Source organism: Equus quagga, chromosome 1, assembly GCF_021613505.1.
Source record: "Equus quagga isolate Etosha38 chromosome 1, UCLA_HA_Equagga_1.0, whole genome shotgun sequence".
NCBI classification, from domain to species: Eukaryota; Metazoa; Chordata; class Mammalia; order Perissodactyla; family Equidae; genus Equus; species Equus quagga.
The window spans coordinates 29947813-29966571 of NC_060267.1; the positions used below are offsets into that span (position 1 = coordinate 29947813).

An 18759-nucleotide genomic window follows, 5' to 3' on the forward strand; every position below is an offset into this window, starting at 1 on the left:
TTAGGTCAAGGCTACTTTTGTTAGATAGCATTGTCTTTGTCCAAACCATGTCTCTGACTATTCTGGATCTCCCAAGTAGGTCTGGGGCAGGACCTGAGCCGTAGAACACAGATCCTGACTCCTGGTGGTTCCTGTGACATAGTCATCAATTAAATGTGGTTCAAAACAGGACCATGGTGAATTTCCACGGCTGTAAATTTGTGAAGATGGAGCAATAGTACTCTTCTCTAGTTGTTTTATTATTCTAATGACATTTCATTTCTTGCCCCCCCCATTTATGTTGTAAATTTTGTTTTTAAACAATACAGTCCAATTTTAACATCCTTTAAATCCTCGTATTAATTAAGGTGACTTTAATTCTTGACCTCCATCAAATGAAGAGTAACGTCTTTCAGCAAGCTAGGGGTAATGGAAATATCAAATACTTCAGTGTTCTTTATTTTCAGACCTAAGGCTAGTTGTCAGCTTTTTCTAAATGTCAATGTGGCGAGGTGGCCGAGATAAAAATTTTAACCCCTAGTTTTTAGGTCACCTTAAGGTTACTGTGCTTTCTGTGTGTTGTATTTTCAAATGTTGTTTAAGAAGAAAATAAGCAGGAATTTCTGGAAGCATTTTGAATCTAATTTTCAGCGGTTGTTAATGGTACTCAGAATTGCAATGTAAAGCCTTTGAAATGGAATATTGATGAGAGGGCCATGACCTATTAAAAAACATAAAATGGTTAATTATGTTATATTATTAGCTCTTTAATTAGCACCTTTCTTAATAAAATCTTTCATGCAGTGTTTCACTTTTATTTGTTCTTATTTCTCATAGAGATCTTCATTTTAATAAGTGAATTTAAAGTAACACACTAAGCCACAGCCATTATAGCCAGTAATGATTGCTGAAATCATCCATTGCTTACTTTATTCTAATGAACATTTCTCTAGCAAAATTAACATTTTTGTTCAGGAGGAAAGAGCTTGGTTCAGATCATATAAAACACACATGCAAACTGTCTTGCTGTTTTTGAGCTTGTGCATCCCTATTCTACCTCCTTTTTCTACTCCCTGAACTCTCATTTTCTCTTTTACTAAATTAATCCAAGTATCTTGTTGGTTCAAAGAAATAAATCCTTTAAATTTCCAGGGAAAAATAAATAGACGCCAAATTCATTGTGTTTTAAAGACTTAAATGGTGACGTGTTTTAGTTTCTTGTGGAATATCTGGTCTGTTTGTATGTGAATCAAATGATATTTAATAATACCATTTGTTTAGATGTGTAAATATTATCTTTCCAGTTTTGCATGAGTAATAATTGTTGAGAATTTTTAAATTCCACCTTGATGTATTTGTAGTTGGGAATTTTTCTGTCCCTATGTGTATCCTCTGACTCTAAAGATAAACTTAAAAATTTTGAAAGCTCTTGCAGTAATATCTGTGATTTCCTAATTTTCCATTCACTGAATCAACACTGTTTAACAAATATACATACCCATCTATTCATAGAGGAGAATAATATGCAATAATCTTAATCAGATGTGAAAATAGTGCTTCTGTATAGAAAGTAGAAATTAGTACATTGCTGTTTTAGAAGAAAAGGCTAACAGTATATCACCTGACTCTGGTATCATTTTACAACGAGATGAAATAATCTACTTCACATAATTTGGGATGGGGGAGGTGGGTATAATAATAGCCATTTTAAAAAGTGACATAAATACAGTCACTAATAATACTCACCACCCCCCTTTCCCTGAAAACTGTAAAATAAAATCATAGCTAAAAATAGTGACAGGGCTTCTTAGAATAGTTGTAAAAATGATAAGTTTACAAAATGATTATTTTAAGAAAGTATGATTTTAACTGTTAGCTAACTAATGTAACTACACAGACTTATAATTAACCACCCACTCACTTTCCCCGTGATTCCGAAATGACAGGCACAGCTAACCGTTTGTTAAATTACTTTTTTGGAGAGTGGAGTGGGGAGAGTGATGGTGGAAAGATACAGCGCTGAGGATTAATTGCATAGAACGGTACCTCACTTTTTGCCATTCTTGCTCGTCTTCACAGTAAATGATGGACCAAAAAAAATCAAGAGAAAAGCTGAAACAGAATTGCTTTTGCCAACTTTCTTTTTGTCATATCTTGCCCTGAGGTTCTATGGGATTGTTTGAAGTGTTCTCCCCTGGCTTACCCTTATGCCAGCAGAACTTCAGCCACTGGGAAACTAGATCCCTCACTAAGCATGGAGAGAGCTACCCTGGCCTGTTCCTGGATGCTGCTTCCTCCTCCCTACGTTTTTTATGGTTCCACAAAATGACCATCTCCTTGAGCCTTATTTATTCGTTCAGCAAACCGTTATCCCTTACACTACTAGTGTAGGATACATTGGGAGACATCAAGATAAATAAGAGGTGATTTCTGCTTTCCAAATTAAGTCATTTACAAATATCAATAACAGAGGCTAAAAAAAAATATTAGTAAGAGGAATGAATTAATTAATTATATATACAGAGGAAATCAAAATGTCTTTAAGATAGGGACATAGGAAGGCTTCATGGCAGAAAAGATAAGTATGCTTCAAGTCTTTGTTCCCTTACTTATGAGGGAATGTTTGTTGTTTTTAACTGGAAGTAAGTACATATTGCGAAGGCTTCTGGGCAGTGTTGATCAGTAAAAAACATAGAAATATTTAGTCCTAAAACAACCTAAGACTGAGATGTCAAATATAGTTTTCATTGTGTATGTAATACTTCTTGAGTTGTTGTCATAGAATTTTTCTAATTTAATGGTATTAAAAGTGAGAAAGTGGCTTATCTGAATATCCTGTTGTATGGAGTTCTTCTTGGTTTTAGAAAAAGGGCTTTATGGGTTTTCGTTAATAAGTTTTTATAATACAAGTTCATGTTTCCTATTTCTCCTTTGTGATAAAGCCCCAACTTGGGCCCTGCTAAGCAGACATGGAGGATAGGAGACGCTCGTGGGAACATGAAGACAGGCCATAGCTGTGATGCTGGAACACCCACCTTGCCGTACACTTTCAGCTCAGCAGCAATTACCTGAGCATAAGAAGCTTTAAAATGTCCCCACATGTATCATTTTCTCTTTTTGTGGGAAAAGGAGAGAGATAGTAAAGGCTAGCAGGAAGGCATTAATGAAGGAGACAGTACAAAATGTAAGTGGTGGGAGGTTGCTGGTTACCATTTAGATTAGCAAGTTGAAATTTTTTTCTTCCATTTTTAAAGATGGAATTATGGTGACCTACTTTCTCCCTTTAAACGTTTTAGTATATCCTGCTTTCTAGAGAGACTGTAGAAACATATAAAGATGTGGATTTAAAGAAAACTGTAGGCAGCACTACTGTCTTTGGCAAGATGTGACTTCAGCTCTTACTTTATTTACTGGAAACTGTTGACGTTGGAGATGAGAAAAAAGTTCCTCAAGCCACCAGGCTGTTTGAGGATGCATATCTGGAATAGGTGTCAGGAAGTCACCTACCTTCTTGGGCCTCAGTTTCTTCATCTGCAGAATTAAAGGGTTGTATTCAAAGGTTACTTCAAGTTTGAAGAATCATTGTTGATTCTCTGTTTTTGGATGGGGGGAAATCTTGAGTTTTTATTGAGCTTAGTTTGAAGCTTTGCTATACTTCTTGCTCATCAGCATCTAACAGGAAGAGCAGGCATCGAAAGAGAAAAACAGAGACCCAACTGGTTAATCTCCTCTTCTCGCTTTACCTTGACATTCAAGATCAGAACACAGTATAAATTCTCTCCTTGCCCACGGGGTGCAGGGGAACGGGGAAACACGAGGTGAAGCTTCCTATTCTGCTTATTAACTTGCACCCCATGCCAGTGTTCAGCCACTAATGCAGTCAACATCAGTATTATGTGATGGGCTGCACCTTCGCCCCCACTTCCTTCCCAATCTCGGAGCACAGTCTTCCTTTACGCTGACAACCTTGCTCTGATTAAGGGCGTATGAACAGGTAAAGGTAAAATACTGTTTTGGAGTCTACAGTAATCATGTACCTGAGGGATAATCAGGATTTTTTTGCAGCTACTTGGCCCCTTGGATTTTCCATATCTGCTTGAAAAATATTTGAAAATCTTTTTATTTAAATCTAGAGCGTAAGCAAACTCAAGAACCGTTTCCTCGGATTTCTGTTTCCTCTTCCTCAACTCAAAGATATCTCCCAAGTCAACTCTTAATTATCCAAGGGTTAATCATTTATAATTGTCTAAGTGTTTGTCTCCACTGCCCCTCTCTGCCTCTTGCTGCTTGTCTAATGACTCTGAAATGGTTTTGTTGTCCAAGAGGTTGAAGCTAATTTCGGATAAAGTGAAAATTTGTGGATTTTTCTGTGAATTGGATTGCTTTTTGCCACTTTAATCCTGTTTTGGCGTACTACAGCTGCTGAATTTTAGCAATCATTGTTAATTCTAAATTACACAGGGTGTTAGAGCAGTAGATGGCATAGAAAGTTCAGGCTCATTCAGTGAGAGTTTTACCCGCTGCCTTCTAACTGTCAGGTCCTGTGAGTCTGTGTACCTTTACTAGCGTGGGAATGCTTTGGGGATGCCATCTGTGAGAGAATCCTGTCCAGATTATAATAAATTGATGAGACCCGAAGAAAATTATTCATATGGTAAATATAGTATAAAAATACTCACATAGTGAAAAATGCCGGCATCAGAGATTTATTTTTAAAGAATAAAAAATTCTTAACCTTGAATAATCATCTCATCTTTCACTAGGAAAATCTACAGGACTATCACATAGGTTAACATAAAAGGCAGCATAATCTATGATTTTGTTTATAATAGTTGGCAAGAATATTTGAGAACATAAAACCTCCTTTATTTTAAAACCTTTGTATCTCTTTTTTCCTTTTCAGGCTAATTTGTGCTTTGTGGATATTGACAACCATTTTATTGAGCTGCCTGAAGAATTCCCACAGTTCCCCAATAAGGTGGATTTTATCCAGGAACTCTCTGAAGTTCTTCTTCAGTTTGGGATCCCTCCAGAAGGCAGCCTGCACTGCAGTGAGAGTGCCACCAAACTGAAGAATCTGGTTCTGAAAGACTTGGTCAATGACAAGAAGAATGGCAATGTCTCTGCTAACAGCATCAGCATGTACGAGTTACTCAAGGGCAATGAAACCATAGCCCGCCTCCAGGCTCTGGCCAAGCGGACCGGTGTGACAGTGGAAAAAACGGACCTCTCTGCCCCTCTGGGTGAAAAAGAAAAGGATTTAAAACTGCAATGCGAAGAGGCAGAACTAAGGGACTACCAGCTCAACGTCCAGCTCCGAGAGGTCTTTGCTAACCGCTTCACACAGATGTTTGCAGATTACGAAGCGTTTGTGATTCAGACTGCCCAGGACATGGAATCCTGGCTGACCAACCGGGAGCAGATGCAGAACTTTGACAAAGTAAAAAGAACCATCGCTTCCCTTCTTAGGGTTCTTAGTGGCCGTATTATTGCTTTTGTTAACTTTTTTTAAACACACATTTTTTCCTCTCTCTCTTTTCTTTACCAGCATTTTGCACTACATGAAGTAATTTTGCAGGAAAGCAAATCATCTAGCTCATTAAGCTGGTCATTGAAGTGTGTTAAATTGCCTTTAGCCTCATTTTAAAATTTTCTATACTTAGAAAATGCTTGAATTATAGAAACTCTTAGATTTCACAGGTTTTTCAAATCTGTTAACACTATCCCCTTGTAAGAGTTTTATTTACTCTTATTTTAGGATCAAGTCTAGTTCAATGAGGCTTATTCCTTTTCTAATATATCCTTATACTTTGTCTTCAACCTATAGTGAAGTCACAACTTATCCATGTAAAGGTAACAAACCGTTTAGTTTCAGAAGCCAAATTTTTAACTCATTTTAGGATCAAAAGAGAGAAAGAGTGAATAAATGAGGTTTTATGACTGTAAGTCTGAGGCTCTGTTCCAGTTTTTGGAAAGGGAAGACAGAAAAAACATCTGATGGTTTTGTGAAGAAAATCTGGCAGAAGGATATTCTATAGTAAACCTTGGAAAGAAGCTTTGTCTGATTGTCCTGCTGAAGTCGAAGCTTCTTTCTAAGGTTACCATGGAGTATTCTTCTGCCAGATTTCCTTGACATATCCATCAGATTTTTTTTTTTTTCAGACAAAAGCACTTAGGGATGGGCACTAACTCTTTCAGGTCACCAGGGCATAGTTGAGTCCCCTGCCTTGGTTGCTGAGGCATGTTATTGCTATTAGAATGAATTACAGCTTCTCGCTAAATGGGGATCTTTGTGTCACGAAAGACCTCTCAAAGGGGCGAATACCTTCTAAGAGACTAATCTACGATCTTGGAGCATCTGACAAATAAGTACTAATAAAAAATTTTTGTAAAGGTGGGTAGTATAAAAGATTATTTTCTGATCTCATCAGATAATTTTTCAGATGGAGGATATAAACTATGTTGAACAGTTAAGTTCTGATACACATTATATTGGAGAAAAACTTCTTTAATAAATTAAGAAGGCTTCCCTTTTCCAAATATATTCCTGCTCTTATGTTCCTTTCTCATTAAGCTTAACCATTTTTCCACATTTTTTCCTATCCAGCTTGGAACTAATCTGTGTACGCCCATGATTTATCCTTGCGGCAATTCAAATTCTTATCTAAATTGAGCACTGGTAATTTCTTCCTTCCTAATCTTTATGTAGCTTCAGACTATAAATGGAATTCTTTTTATATAACCTCTAGAGAAATGGAAGTTTCATGCTGGGTTCCAGAAGGCTTGTAATCATCTTTTTCGCTAGGAAAATTTACAGGACTATCACGTATTGGTCCTGCAAACTATGCTTTGCTGACTTTAGATGTTGTAGTCCATGAAGGTCTGAGTATGAAAAGCCAGACATTTTGTGCATTTTTTAAAAAAGGCTGTTTGCTCCATAAAAAGTAAAATTGATGTTTATCTGTAAAATACCTTTGAAGAAGTGAACTGATTTTTAGAGATTACCACGAACCTTCCTCTGGCTATTTGGGTTTATGTAAATACATCTGAACTATGGAGTCACTTAAATTGAGTTTGGGTTTCTGTAAGGAAGTTTTTAAAAGGCTTCCTGAATTTCAGAATGAAAAATAAATATGCTAGAGAGAAGCTGATGAGCGTTAAGGAGAGTAACCTTATATCAGAACCTACTTCGGTCTTTCCCCTTCTGGCTTCTGCCACATTGCATCTACTCAAAAGAAGGCAAAGCAAAATCAACCCAGCAGCTGAAATAGTAATTCTCTTCCAAATTTCAGCTGGTACCAAATTGCAGCTAGAATGCCTGTACACACGTGGACCAAGAACCACAGAGAAAAATCAACACTTTGAGTTAGGAACTGATTACGATTGACCGGACCATCCCATGCAGCAGACAAACTGGTAACAGAAACGTGTGGCTGGTAGCACACATTTTCCAAAGGCTTGGCTTGCTTCAGATGGTTTTTCAGGCAAAGCTTTTTTTAGTTAAGGCCCAGACTGTCAGCACTGGTCTGGAAGAAGTTTAATCTTGAATTAACACTCATTCATCAGTCTCTAACAGCGTGGTGGCCTAGAAAAACATCCACTTTAAGAAGAACAAAAAGATTTCACCTATAAGCCCAAATTCCATGTTGGTTTTTTTAAGGTTATCACTTATGTATATATCATTATCGTGTGTCCGTTAATCACCTCACTGCCTTATGACTCGGAGGTATATTACGTAGGCTAGGAATAGAAAGCAGAAGAAATTACAGCCAACCGGGGAAAGGGGTCAAATTTAATGGTAAGTGAAGAGGATGATTGACGATCATGTAGCAACTGATCCACCATCTTTCATTAGTGGTGCTCTCTTTTCTGCTTAATGGTCATGAGGATCAGAGTGTAAATCAGTTTTGAAAGGTAAGATCAGTGCTAAAGACTGAAGCGACCTAAATTCCATGAATTTAGAAGAAAGAAAGCGCAGTGAATTTTTAAGGATTTTTGAATGTCAAGCGTCAGTTTTGTGTGTTATGAGGTTAAAGAAGAATGACCTTAGCAAAAAATAATTTTCAGATTTATCATGTAAAGTTGAGATGGTCTCTTTGCACTAATTTCCTAATTATCTCCTTACAGGCTTCCTTTCTGTCTGACCAGCCTGAGCCTTACCTGCCATTTCTTTCACGCTTCATTGAAACACAGATGTTTGCCACCTTTATTGATAATAAAATTATGTCTCAGTGGGAAGAGAAGGATCCTCTGCTTCGCGTCTTTGACTCTCGGATTGAGAAGATAAGACTGTATAATGTGAGGGCACCCACCTTGAGGACATCTATATATCAGAAATGCAGCACTTTAAAAGAAGCAGGTACATGTGCCATGCCTTTTCAAATTAACTGAAAACCCGCGCTCATTTCCTTTTACACGCTGTTGGCCTTAGAAACCACAAAATTAATTTTCAGTTTTGGACTTCATGGTTAATCCTTGCACTGTATCAAGAGATGCTTTCTATAGTTTTGTTTCCTTCTGTTTCTGTGAGTTGATGTCCATCCTATTACTACTTGACATTTTTCTTCTCTTAGAAGAGGAAAAATGATAACAAATGGAATGGGGTATAACTACAAGGTTGCTATGATTTTAGAAAGTCTCTATTGCCTCAATGGAAAAAAATGTTTATTTCTATCTTGCTGTTTATGTTGCCATTTTACCTCTCACCTCTTTTCTCTTTATCCAACAAAAGGTACGTATTAACTTAAAAATAGTAAATCTGAGATGCTACCTAATTTACATAACTGAAACAGTATATTTTCTTTAGTGGTGCCCTTAATAGCTTCATTTATTGAAGTTAAATCTCTGGATTCTTGTATTCAAATTAAGGGTTCCCCAGCCCTGGCACCAGTTTTTCCTCAGAGAATTGAGTCTTGTCCAGCCTTGTCTGGAAGTGGACTGTAGTCCATTAAATAAATAATTGTATTAGTAGTCAATGTTTACTGAGTACTCATTACGTGCTGGACATTATTACCTGCATTTTTGCATTTGATCTTGATGATGAGGGGGTACAGACACATTGCTTTTGTTTTATAACTATCCTCATTTTCAATTGATAAGAGGGTAGATAACCTTACTTGTGATTGATATCTAGTGATTGGTGGAGCCATGATTTGAACTCAGGTTTGACTGATTCTAGCACCCGAAGCCTTCCTACCATGTCAGCTATTCATTCAATAAAGAAACAAGTAAAATGTACCAATCCATGCAATTTTATACATTTGTACCTGGTTCCTAACTCTTTCTTTGCCACATAAACTGATATTTATCACCTGAGTACCCCCTCCTTTTCTTTCTTTCCCTTCAAATGTAGGCACTATTTGAAAGCAATTTTTCCTCTGGAGAAAAAGGTGGCAGCGAATGTGAAATTTCTTTGCTCTGCCTCTGTTGCTTGCCTTTCTCACTTTATTTAAATAGATCAAAGTCATAGGAGTGATGATGCTGTAGTTGTGGCATATTTAAGGAAAGAAGTATGTAAATGATGTCTTTTATGTAACCATAGAGATCTCTCTGATAACTCGCTGAAGCATCGTGCTGCTGTATTCCCACTTAGGAGCATCGATCCTTGGCGCCCCTTCAGGAAGTGGCAGTTACCTCTGTTTCTGGAAATTGAGGGAGTAGAAAGAATGAAATTGTCCATGGCTGTTGAGAGAATAGTATGACTTTCAGTGCTGTAATAGCCATATGAATAGTATAATGCCTTGTTGAACAAATTTCATTCCTCCCTTCCTGACAAAATGTTGAGCTAAACACTGATTCTTTTCTTCATGTGCTTCCAGAAAATATTTTCAATAAAAGTAGATTTTCTTTCAGCCTCTCAAAGAGTTTGAAACTCCCACTTGTCATCGCAGAAATTATATGATACTCTTGAAAATGTACCATTATAGATTTAACATATATGAAAATGAGATTCGGCTAAAGCAATAGTCTCCTAGGAGCTTAATTTATCAAAGAATTTTTTGAGTAAAAGGAGACAGCTGGCTGTGACTGTGTCTACCCCTCAAAAATGGGGTAGTTCTTTCTTCTATCAGGTCAAATTGTTGTCCCCTCTACCCTCACAAAAGCTTTAGAGATTGGGATTTTGTTGTCAACGTTGGATTTTTATTGTGTTGGGTTTTTTTTGTCTTTTGTTGTTTGCTTTTGTTTTTGTTTGGCCTCTAACTAAAAGGAACTCTGATTTGCAGGTCAACTCTTTAGGCAGAGGCTGTCTGCTGTTGACATTGTGGCACCAGAACCTCATGATTTCTGTGCAGAAAGACAAGAAGTTGATAGTAATGCAGAGTTTTCTTTTTCCTTACCAATCACAGAAAATGAATACTGGCACCAACCCTTGAGTGTAACAACAGCTCCATGACCTCTCAAAGCAGGCATTTAATAATTTCTGAATGTTCAGTATTCACTATAATCGCTGAAAAGTAGCTTTGCATTACGCTCCTTATGTCAATCTTAAATGTAAACCCTAGAGTAATCCATTGTGAATTATTACTTTTGTTTTTAAAAAGCATCCTAACTCAAGGAGAGTAACTGCATATCAGATGGATTTCTCTGTGATTTTAAGTCCAATGGAAAAACTGAAGCTACTTTTCCTTTTTTCCTTCTGTGAGGACTCACTGGCAGAGACGGAATTTTGTAGTATTTCATGGAACATAAAATTGGCAGGGACTTCAGGGAATTCCATGCCATGAATCTAAGCATTATTTTGCCTAAACCATCTCTTAATTGTGATTTATAAGCATTAAGAAGCATTGAGATGATAGGAAGGATTGTGGAGAGCCAGGGCCCATCGTTGAAAATTAAATATCGTTTCCTATTACAACATGACATGCTTTTGCCCAGCATAGAACATATGGTCTATGTTTCAAGAGAAGTTACAAGTTACACATTAAAAATAAAATGAAATTCAAAAAAGCATTGGATAAATTCCTATGGGTTATGGAGAAAAATTAGGCAAGTTTAAAATAGATATCTAACATTTCGAAGTTTGAGTCATAGAGGGTAATAGTGACTTCCACAAAGCTTCCCTTAATGGCTGTTGTCAAACACAGCAGCTGGCTTGGGAGGAGCATTGATCTCACATAAGACAATATTAAGCATGTTCTTTTCACAAGAGTAACGTGTGTCATGGACAGACCCCTCCCCGCCCCCAGGAATTTTTTAAGGCTATGTATGGGGAATAACCATCAGTACTCAATCTGCTGATATTGAAAGAGGCAAAATAAACTGATTCCAGGAAATATTTATAAAAATACTCTTTTACTTCTCTTAAATCCCAAGATTAGCAGTTCCCACGCTGTGTGTTGTTTATCACACAACCACAATCACTGCTTGCCCTCCTCTTTTAGAAATCTCTAGGCAGAGGATCAGAGACATAGTCTTGATTCTCAAATAGTACATTTTCTCCTGAAAATTCAGTTGATAAAAACATTTAAGTTCAGATTTTTTTTACCCGAGAAATCATTCGCTGTTTCTTGGGGCTTTGAGACGTCCTCCTGACTTTAAGTGGTTTTAAAATAGAAATGTTGAGTAATTCGTATCTTTTAACTTTGGCCTGTTTTATTCTTTAAAAGGCTAGTTTCTTATCTTCTGGACATTTTTTAAATGCCTGCTTATTTTATTTTTCTCTCTACCCCTCTTGATCTAATAAACACTCCTAAATGACTCCTACTAATGAGAATGTGACTGTTGCTAAAAGTGAGGTAATCAACTTCACCCAGTTCCTTGTCCTTGCAAATGGAGAACCACAGATATTCAATGAGTCTTTGCACAAAGAAGCAAAGTAGTAATAGAAGGCTACTGTGCTTGCTTTTCCTTCCGTTTATTTGTCTTTCAGCCAAAGAAAATATTTGACTCGCCATTATTTTCTTTAATGTTATACTTAGAACCATATTTTCATGAAGAATATTGAATTTCTCACTTAAGGGAAACTGTCTCAATACTAAATTATAGATTTTTCAACCCCGCTGCCCTGCTTTTGACAAAGGCAGAAGATACCATGAAAATTAATCATCCAGTATTTACTTAAAATTAACCTTTTTCTACTTACACTATACTGATTCCTGAAGAGCTTTTGTAAAAATCTATCTCAGAGTGTCAGAAAGACTGAGTTCCTTGTAGGTGCATGAGTGAAGGAAGCATAATTTTTTAAGGTTTAGCCAATGAAATGTCTCTAATTTGTTATAAATTTAATTTATAGCCCAATCAATTGAGCAGCGACTGATGAAAATGGATCACACTGCAATCCACCCACATCTGCTTGATATGAAAATTGGTCAAGGCAAATATGAGCAAGGGTTCTTTCCAAAGTTACAATCCGATGTCTTGGCAACAGGACCAACGAATAACAAGTAAGCATGTTCTCTACTTGAGCTGTTGGTTGAAGGAATGAATGGTGAGATGCTCTGCAACTCTAACGAGGCAATGCTTAACCGTTCAACCACCTGTCAGTCTGATTACTGTTTTCAATGACCAGATCCATATGAAATAGGAATTGACGCTCTAAGTATTTGACTTTTAATTTCGTCGTGTAAAAAAATCCAAAGACTAGGGTTTTTTCTTTTTTAAGTAATGGACACTTGGGAATAGCTTCACTTTAAATGACTGTGTTTACATATAGTGCTAATATATTGTCTAATGGAATTAGAAAAGTTACACTTTTCACTCTCTGTATTAGTTTCCGAGGAGTGCTTTAACAAAGTCCTATAAACTCGATGGCTTAAGACAACAGAAAATTATTCTTTTGCAGTTCTGGGATCTGGAAATCCAAAACCAAGGTATTGGTAGGGCCATGCTCCCTTGAGGCCTCTTGGGAAGGATTCTTCCCTGCCTCTTCCAACTTCTGGTAGCCTGAGGCATTCTCTGGCTTGCAGCAGCATAGCTCCAGGCTCTGTCTCCATCTTCACGTGGCTGTTATCTCTCTGTGTCTGTGTCCAAATGTCCCTCTTCTTATAAGGACACCCATCATGTTGGATTAGGGCCCATCCCAATGACCTCATCGATTACCTCTGCAAAGACCTTATTTCCATATAAGGTCACATTCACAGGTATTGGGGTTAAGACTTCAACATATCTTTTTGGGGGACGCAATTCAACCCATAACACTATCATTTGCACTTTTTAAGTATCAAGTGCAAAAACTACAAAACAACCAAACGTAAAGGTCATAGGGGCTGCCCCAGTGGTGCAGCGGTTAAGTGCGCACGTTCCGCTTTGGCAGCCCGGAGTTTGCTGGTTAGGATCCCAGGTGTGGACATGGCACTGCTTGGCAAGCCATGCTGTGGTAGGCATCCCACATGTAAAGCAGAGGAAGATGGGCATGGATGTTAGCTCAGGGCCAGTCTTCCTCAGCAAAAAGAGGAGGATTGGCAGCAGTTAGCTCAGGGCTAATCTTCCTCAAAAAAAAGGTAAACCATAGCTGTCATTCTTTATAATAGATAATTCCATTCAGAAAATATCTGAATGTAGTTAGAATTGAAAACAGTTATTTGGGTTTATTGCAGTTCTTGATTTTAGGTGAATACAAGTGAGTAATAAAGAAGAGTTTTACAAGAAAGGATGTAAAGGAGGGTACTAATGAATAATGTGGTAAGTTGGAGAGAAAGAGCTTTGAATTGGAAATCAGCAATTCTGGAATTTAGTTCATTCTGAGCCACTCACCAGCTTAGGAACCTTGTACAAGTTGGAATCGCTTGCCTCTTTTCTCCTCTGAACATACTCTAACATTCTGCAACATCTGTGATCTCATTAAAGAGGATCAGAGAACGACCTTAGGCAAAAGAAACCAGGCGGAGGCCAAGAAATGGGATAGCAGACTGAACTAAAGACAGGGTACAGAAAACGGAAGCAGCATTGAGCCACCTGAATTTTCAGAAGGCAAGTAAAGAATCAGTGAGGGGAAGAAAAAAGGTGGAATTATGCCTTTTGACCTAAATGGCCCAGACTAAATAAGTAACTAACATGAAGATTCTTGAAAGCTGGCTTAAAAGTTTGATAGTTGTATCTTTCAGTTGATCTGCTGAATTATATGTTGCAGAATTTTCTGTACTTACCTCTTTATTTCCCAAGATGCTTTGAATAAAGCAGTGATGCAAATTTCCCAAGTTCGTGACTGAGATCTACAAGGGGATGGAGATTTATAATAATAAACACTAGACTCTGAAAGGAAAAGCAGCAGCAATGTGTACAGTTAATTTGCAGGGTTTCACCCTCCACTGAAGGGCTGTCCCTGCTTTGATAAACACTGAACTTAAAAACGTGCTGAGAGGGGCTGGCCCCGTGGCCGAGTGGTTAAGTTCGCGCACTCCGCGGCAGGCGACCCAGTGTTTCATTGGTTCGAATCCTGGGCACAGACATGGCACTGCTCATCAAACTACGCTGAGGCGGCGTCCCACGTGCCACAACTAGAAGGACCCACAACAAAGAATATACAACTATGTACCGGGGGGCTTTGGGGAGAAAAAGGAAAAAAATAAAATCTTAAAAAAAAAAGCGTGCTGAGACTGGGGGCTGACCCAGTGGTGCAGTGGTTAAGTTGTTGCACTCTGCTTCAGCAGCCCAGAGTTCGTGGGTTTGGATCCCAGGTGCAGACCTACACACTGCTCATCAAGCCACGCTGTGGCAGTGATTCACATAGAAAGTGGAGGAAAATTGGCACAGATGTTAGTTCAGGGACAACCTTGCTCAAGAAGAAGAGGCAGATTGGCAACAGATGTTAGCTCAGGGCCAATCTGCCTCAAAAAAAAAAAAAGCCTGTGCTAAGAGTGTTGCATTGACCTTTGCAGGAGTCAGACTTTTCCAGATCATGGTACTAGGTACATTGTTCTATTTTTCAGAAGAGGATGAGAATTTTCCATCAGAACAGATGAGTCATTAGTTTATTCATTTTTTTCTTATGTGTGTAAAATATCCTAATTGTTTGAAGCACTTTGATATGGGTAGACTATTAATTTTAGTAGTTTTTATTTCTTTTTCATAGTGCTAGATTGCTCATTCAGGGGCTGGTCCCATGGCCTAGTGGTTAAGTTCAGCAGGCTCTGCTTCCGTGGCCCGGATTCAGTTCCCAGTGGGTGCACCTACACCACTCGTCCACAGCTATGATGTGGTAGCAACTCACATACAAAATAGAGGAAGATTGGCACAGATGTTAGCTCAGGATGAATCTTCCTCAGCAAAAGAAAAAAGAAAGATTGCTCATTCATTTATTTGACAAATATTTATGTGAGGCACTGTCCTCGTCACCGGGAATTTAGCAATGAACAAAACAACAAAAATCCCTGCGTTCAAGTCCAAGGAAGCAAACAATAAAGAAACTTAATATGGGGGCTGGCCCTGTGGCCGAGCAGTTAAGTTCACACGCTCCACTGCAGCGGCCCAGGGTTTCACCGGTTCGAATCCTGGGCGTGGATATGGCACCGCTCATCAGGCCACGCTGAGGTGGCGTCCACATGCCACAACTAGAAGAACCCACAAGTAAAAATACACAACTATGTACTGGGGGGGCTTTGAGGGGGAAAATGAAAAATAAAATCTTAAAAAAAAAAAAAGAAACAATATGTAAAATAAGTAACCTGTCAAGATAGTGATAAGATTTGTGATGAAAAATCAAACAGGGGAAGGAAGTAGGGAGTGCTTAGGAGGGAAGATTTCAATGTTTAAATCTTACGGCTGTATTTTCTAGCTTTTGATCTTATATATAATCTCAAAGGTTCCCATTTCCACACTGAGCCCCAAGCATTACATTTTCGGGTAGATTGTAGTCTGCAAGAGAAAAGATCTCAGAACTAATTGTAGGGCAAAGGGATTTATACCCATGCCTGTGTAAATGGATGATCAACTGTTAGAGAGATTTTAATATGCTGCTTACGAGGCAAACACAAAGAAGCAATCTTTAGTGTTTCAGCAAATGTAATCATCTTTGGTAAAATTATGCTTAGAAAATGAGGTTTAATAATGCAAAGAATAAATTGCTTAACAAGACCAGGAATGTGTGGACTTCATAGTAATTTTCTTAAGCGGATGCTTATTTCCTTGTTTTGAAAACGAAATTAAATAGGGGATTTTATCCCACAGAGTATGTAGTGAGATGCTGGTTATAGTATGTAAGTTAATACTTGTCCTTTTCTTTACCTAAAGCCTTTTCCACTTTTGCCATTTAGATTCTACTCCTTCCCATTAGCTGGTGTTTACATTCTCTTTCATATTTTTACTATTCATTTGAACCACCCTACCCAGTAACCCTAATTTTTTTAAATCCCTGAACAAATGTTACTATCTTATGCTGACTGTTTTTTTTGCTACAGGGCTATTTCCAGGGCCTCCATGTCAAAGATCTGTACCCAGGTCTTTGTAAAATTTGTTTTTTACTTTCATTTTACTCTTCCCCTTTATTTGTTATATAAGTTTATCAGTTGGTGTTTATATTCTGCTTCAGAGTTGTTAAAGAAAAAAAATACTCACAAAACTTGTTGAAGATGCTAAGCCTGACTTTAGTCAAGGGGGGCCATGGTGACAGGTGTCGGGGCCACAGCAATGGGGTTTGCAGTGGGGGAGAGCGATCAGATTCAGCTCCGAATACAGCATGGGTAGGTAGGAATGTATAGTCAAGGAGTAGAGTAGCATCAGTGGATGGAAAATTCTGAGAGGAAACACAGCGGTAAGGGGGGTTCTCACAAACTGACCTAACACGATTCTTACAGAAGGGAGGCCAGGCTCACTAGACAGCACCTGGGGCACGGTGGCGCATGAGGAACCCGATCAGATATGAGAGTGATCATGTCCCGAGGGTAGCCAGATCCTGCTAAACTGACTTCGCAGGATTCTTGCTAAAAGTGGATTTTACAAGGAAGTGCGCAGATGGGCCTAGGAGAAGGTTCGGGAGCCTGACTAAAATATGTTCAAGCAGAAGACCTTGATCAGTGTCTTAATATGGCTTTTTCTGGATCATCCTTTTAGGCTACCCCAGTTCTCTTTGTATCCTTTTTATAGTCTTACACTGATCTCTGCTTAGGGACATTTCCAAGGATTCCACTTCAAAGATCTGTCACTAGATCTTTGTACTTTCTTTTCCTGATATAAACCTATTTTTTTCAAACTATTTTAAGAGGGGCTACCTTCCTTGCTACCATTTTTATCGTCATTATTCAGTGTTCCTCTAAATAGCAGACCAAGATGAGATGATTCAGAAGCTTGAAACCAAAGACATGCATAAATTATTTAAAAAGCAACAAAAGAAGTAGTGTTTCTCAATTTAAGCTTTTTGTAAATTGGATACTTTATTAATAAAAAATTAAAAATAATACATTGTCCAGTAATGCCATATCACTTTTCCTGAATGGCTAAAGTATAAATTCATTTTGAAAATTGTGTCACTCTGTAACGTCAAGGATATGCTCAAGAGTAAATATTCTTAGAATAGTGTAGAGAATACATAGTCATGGGGATGGCAAGTCAAGACCTGAGAAATTTTTAAAAATAGTTTCATATAAAATGATATATGGAGGCTGGCCTGATGGTACAGTGGTTCAGTTCACTTGTTCTATGTCGGCGGCCCAGAGTTTCCCATTTCAGATCCCGGGTGCAGACCTGTGCACCACTTGTCAAGCCATGCTGTGGCAGGCATCCTGCATGTAAAGTAGAGGCCGATGGTCACGGATGTTAGCTCAGGGCCAGTCTTCCTCAGGGGAAAAAAAAAAAGATGCATGCTCATTAGAAAATTTAGAATATTGGAAAGTGGTAGGATAAATTTTAAAACCACTCATAATACCATCACCATGAGATGTTAATATTGGTGTTACGCTCTTCCAGTGGATGGATCCTGGTGTGCGTGCATGTGCACATGGTCACACTTTTTTTTTTCTTTTTACGAAATTAGAATATTGCTTATACAATGTTATATCTTGCTTTTTTACTCATTATTGTATCATGAGCACTCTCCTATATTATTAACATTCCTAGAAACTTGATTCTTTAATGACTATGATATTTCATTGTGTAGCACTCCCTGCTTTTGAACGTTTAGGTTATTTTGAGCACATTTACTTGATTCTAAGTAACTGCTGGTTGTAAGATCTGCTATTAACTCAAGAGCTTTTGGGAAAAATTATTCATTCAACGTGCTTTTGGAGTAAAAGACACACTCTAATTTCAGGAACATTTAAAAGCCAAAATGTGAGTCTTGGTGTAAAGGAAACACAGAATTTGTTACTGCATAAGCTGTGATGGACATCCGTAACAACCTAAATGTTAGACTGCATCTCTGATGATTTACTTCGGGTTATTTCTAGAAGGGGCAGGTGACGTAGAAGGCTCTGCAAGTGAAACCGCTGACAGACATGATACCAGCTCTTCAAGAGTTTATAATAGAGCCGATTTTATAGAAAATAGAGATAAGTAAGTATAACACACTGTTGTAGGTACTGCTACTGGGGACTACAAGAGGGGTGGCTAATTTAGATTTGGGGAAATCATAGAACACTTTCTATGTGGACATCTAAGCTGTCTGAAAGATGAATAGAAGTTGGGAGGAAGTTTCATGAACAGAGGCTCAAAGGTGAGAACACTTATCCCATTGGAAACACTGAGGTGGCTGAAAACAGCTGGAGTTTTAAGGTAGAAGAGGTGATCAGTAGTACTCAACATAACGGAGAGTTTGAGTAAGCTAAGAATCAAATAACAGCCATTGGATATGGCACTTAGGGGCATCAGTGGCTTCCTCAAGAGCATTTTCATGGGAAGAAGCTAATTTGA

The 18759-nt window shown here is 38.1% G+C and overlaps 1 protein-coding gene across 7 annotated transcripts in view; it reads left to right on the forward strand.

Moving 5' to 3' along the window:
• DENND5B (DENN domain containing 5B) overlaps positions 1–18759 on the forward strand; it is a 178716-nt gene that overhangs the window by 112442 nt on the left and 47515 nt on the right. For 4 of the 7 annotated variants that reach the window (XM_046685014.1, XM_046685038.1, XM_046685021.1 and 1 more), the window contains 4 exons: positions 4883–5419; positions 8107–8338; positions 10203–10289; positions 12212–12362. In XM_046685014.1, coding sequence (XP_046540970.1) covers positions 4883–5419; positions 8107–8338; positions 10203–10289; positions 12212–12362 — 1007 coding nt within the window. The remainder of the gene's footprint in view (positions 1–4882; positions 5420–8106; positions 8339–10202; positions 10290–12211; positions 12363–18759) is intronic. The other 3 variants (XM_046685031.1, XM_046685047.1, XM_046685058.1) reach the window with 1 other exon arrangement.